A 3,344-nucleotide genomic window follows, 5' to 3' on the forward strand; every position below is an offset into this window, starting at 1 on the left:
TTTTTTTTTCCTTAGCGTAGCAATGTAATTTATTTATTTATTTATTTTTTTTGCGTGGCTCTAAAGCTCCATCGTACTAACTACACCTTTCAGTATAGTTTACAGGGATCTTCCTTTTAAATGCAAATGAGAAGTTTATTTCATTACCATTATGTTTGTACTGCTTGTTAAATTACTAAATGACCACATTATCGTTATGTTGATGTTAAATCTACATATTTTCCCTCAGGTATGATGAGTACTATTATTATGGCCCTCCCCACATGCCACCACCCACAAGAGGAAGAGGAAGAGGTGGGCGAGGAGGTTATTCTTACCCTCATGACTATTACGGCTATGAAGACTATTACGATTACTATGGGTATGATTACCACAACTACCGAGGTGGTTATGATGACCCCTACTATGGCTATGAAGACTTCCAAGGGTCCGGGAGAGGACGGGCAGTAAGAGGAGTCCGTGGAGGTGTAGCTCAGACCAGAGGTCGCGGTGCTGTCACCACGAGGGGCCGGGTGGGCTTCACTCAACGAGGAGGCCTCATATCAGCCAGAGGTAAATAACATTTGGATGCACCGTGGCGATGAACTAAACCTGACGTTGTTGTTAGAAGAAGACGTTCCTAAGTGGCTCAGTTGGTTTAGCCATTTTTTATTTTTGAAGCTGTGCGTGCCCTGACCACTAAGTGCAGGGTGGGAGCCGGCATGTATTTTGTGAAGAGAAGCAGCAGTGACATGGATCCAAAGGGATCCTGTAAAATGCAAACTACAGCGGCAGTTGCTGAAGCTAAACATTGGATAACTTTTTCTTTTAGGTTTTAAGATGGTTTTAGTTTATCATTAGGCAGGACATGCAAAAATTCAGACCCGGTTAGATGGTTCAGTCCTTCATTACACGTCGCCTTTCAGAGCAGTTTTTGCAGCAGAGGTCGTCTGCAACCTAATAGTTTATAAGGAGGCCTAACTGAGGCTCACTTAGGAGCAGAACACCAAGTCTAGTTTTTTATTTCTTTTCCCTCTCTCTTTGATCCAGCAGGGAAACGGGGCCGAGGGCGGTCCTGACCTGTCCCAGTGGAAGCTGACTTGATGTGTGGGGCTACACCAGAAGCTGCAATGGATGTTGACATAACAAGTGTGACAAAAAAGGTCCAATGATATTCCAGCCTTACGGAAGAAGCGTCTCCCCATCGCCCCCTCTTTTTTTGTTTTGTTTTGTTTTGTTCTTAGAAACTGCCACCTCAAAAATTGTCCAGAGGATTCTGACTACATTTGCCACAGCCTCTTTGCCCTTACTCCCCATATGTTGCCCTGATTTTTAGGGTTTTATGAATTGCCCTTACAATCTACCCCTTCCCTGTCCCTGAACATGCCATTTAAAAAAATAATTATTGAAGAAATTGCACTTTTTAAGTTCTTAGGTTTGAAGTGGCTCAAATGAGCTTGATACTATTGTATATTTTTGTGCTAACTGCAATTTTATTGTTGGAATATCCATGATATTGTTTGATCTGGATGTTTGAAATGGAACATTTGCAGGGTTTTAGGGTGTACCCACCTGGCATGGAGAAGTCAGGCATTCCAGGAAAGTGGTTCTTTTAAGAACTTGTCTTTAAAGGGTTGGTTGACTACCTCAGTACAGAGGACTAAACTACCCGGCCTGTACTGTAAATAGGGAAACTATATAGATGAAAGCAGGGCTTGTTTTCATACAAAATATGCACAAGAGCTGCAGCGCAAAAATGATGTACTTAATGTAATATACTCCTTTTAGCTGCAGCTCTGCAGACTGCAAACAGTCAAGCTGGGCATGCTAAGCAATCTCATATGATGAGTCTAAACAAGCCCTTCTTTTATCCTATTTTGAACTGAATTAGCTGCCTTGCTTCTTCAGCATATGTAGTTACTGGTTGTATAGTTTTCTCGGAAAATGTTACGTTTTGTAAAGGATTAAAAGTCACAGGCGTCCAACTGCCTTTGACTTTAAAAAAAAAAAAAAAAGAAAGAACACACAGAATAAAGCCCTGCAGTGTCCCTTTTTGCCACTGTACTCTTCCAGTGGGTTTTTTATTCATTCTACACATTTTCAAGCACCATCAAAACAATGTCAAGGTATAGAATCTAATTCATCTTGTAAGATCATGATAATCAAGAACGAACCCTTCCTATCTCACAAGGCAGCAGCTAAACAGATCCTTGAAGTGAGCCTTGATGGATGACTGAATTGCCATATTTTCCAGTCAACAAGCGTGTGCCTAACTTCAGCTGCCATGATTTGGTGAAGGATCACAGTCCCACAGTGGTAGGGGGGATACTGCAGTGAATGATTTGTTTCCAAGTACTTATAGCTTAAAGGGAAACTGTTCTTCAATCTCAGTTTTCTATACAGTTAACTCCCTCAATAAAATCACAACCACCTTTTGAGAAAAAAAAATGTTAGCAGTTTTAAACTATTGTTGGTGGCCAACAACATTTTTTGCATTCCTGCAAATAAATTGTTTTATACTGTAAAATGGAGGTGAGTGTAACTTATTTTTGTAATAAAGTTTTTGATTTCTATTTGTGTCTTACTCTTTGGGTAAAGTTATTAGGTACAAGTAATCTTGTAGCTAACAGATTAGCAACCACTGTGTAAAAACTTGTTTTTGTTTGCACATTATCTATGAAGGTTGAGTCAGGTCCTCTGGACAGATTCTTCATGGTTGAAACATTTCGTCTTTTGTCCAAAGAATGAAATGTTTCAACAAAGAATCCATCCAGAGGACCTGACTCAACCTTGTTCGATTCATCTACCTGGATTATTCAGCGTGCATCGGGACTGTTCATGCAGAAGTTTAGTTTGCAACATCAACCGTGCAATCAATGCAGTGGTAATTTAAACTGTATACAATTAATCCAGAAACCATAAGCAACCTGTAAAAGTATTGGTAACTCACAAAAAATAAAAATTATGAAAATGGAACACGATGCATTTTTCAGTCGGCATCCTCAAATTGGCAGAATAAAAGCTTTAAGAGTTAAGTTTCTGTTCTGACTTGAGTACAAAGCAGCTGCATTTATGGTGTGTAAATAAATATTTGAGATTAGATTGTGAGATGGAGACCTTCACCTTTCCCACACAGTTCATAAGCAGACCACAAAGGCCATTTTGAACCTTTTATCTATTAAATATTTTCATTATTCCCATAAATCACAAGCCACCATTTCATGGTCATTTAGTATATTCTTGGTATTGTCTCATTGGGTTTGAGGAGTTTATATATATATATATACATATATATATATATATATATATATATATATATATATATAAAAAAGGGCCCCAACTCATTCATCCCTGATTAGGTAATG

General features: G+C 39.0%; 1 protein-coding gene across 1 annotated transcript in view; it reads left to right on the forward strand.

Moving 5' to 3' along the window:
• LOC119427028 (heterogeneous nuclear ribonucleoprotein Q) overlaps nucleotides 1-1,994 on the forward strand; it is a 7,969-nt gene extending 5,975 nt beyond the window's left edge. The window contains exons 11-12 of the mRNA XM_037694602.1: nucleotides 230-552; nucleotides 1,030-1,994. Coding sequence (XP_037550530.1) covers nucleotides 230-552; nucleotides 1,030-1,058 — 352 coding nt within the window. The 3' untranslated portion in view covers nucleotides 1,059-1,994. The remainder of the gene's footprint in view (nucleotides 1-229; nucleotides 553-1,029) is intronic.
• Nucleotides 1,995-3,344: the final 1,350 nt, after the last annotated feature.

Source organism: Nematolebias whitei, chromosome 21 (assembly GCF_014905685.2).
Source record: "Nematolebias whitei isolate Nwh7 chromosome 21, NemWhi1, whole genome shotgun sequence".
NCBI classification, from domain to species: Eukaryota; Metazoa; Chordata; class Actinopteri; order Cyprinodontiformes; family Rivulidae; genus Nematolebias; species Nematolebias whitei.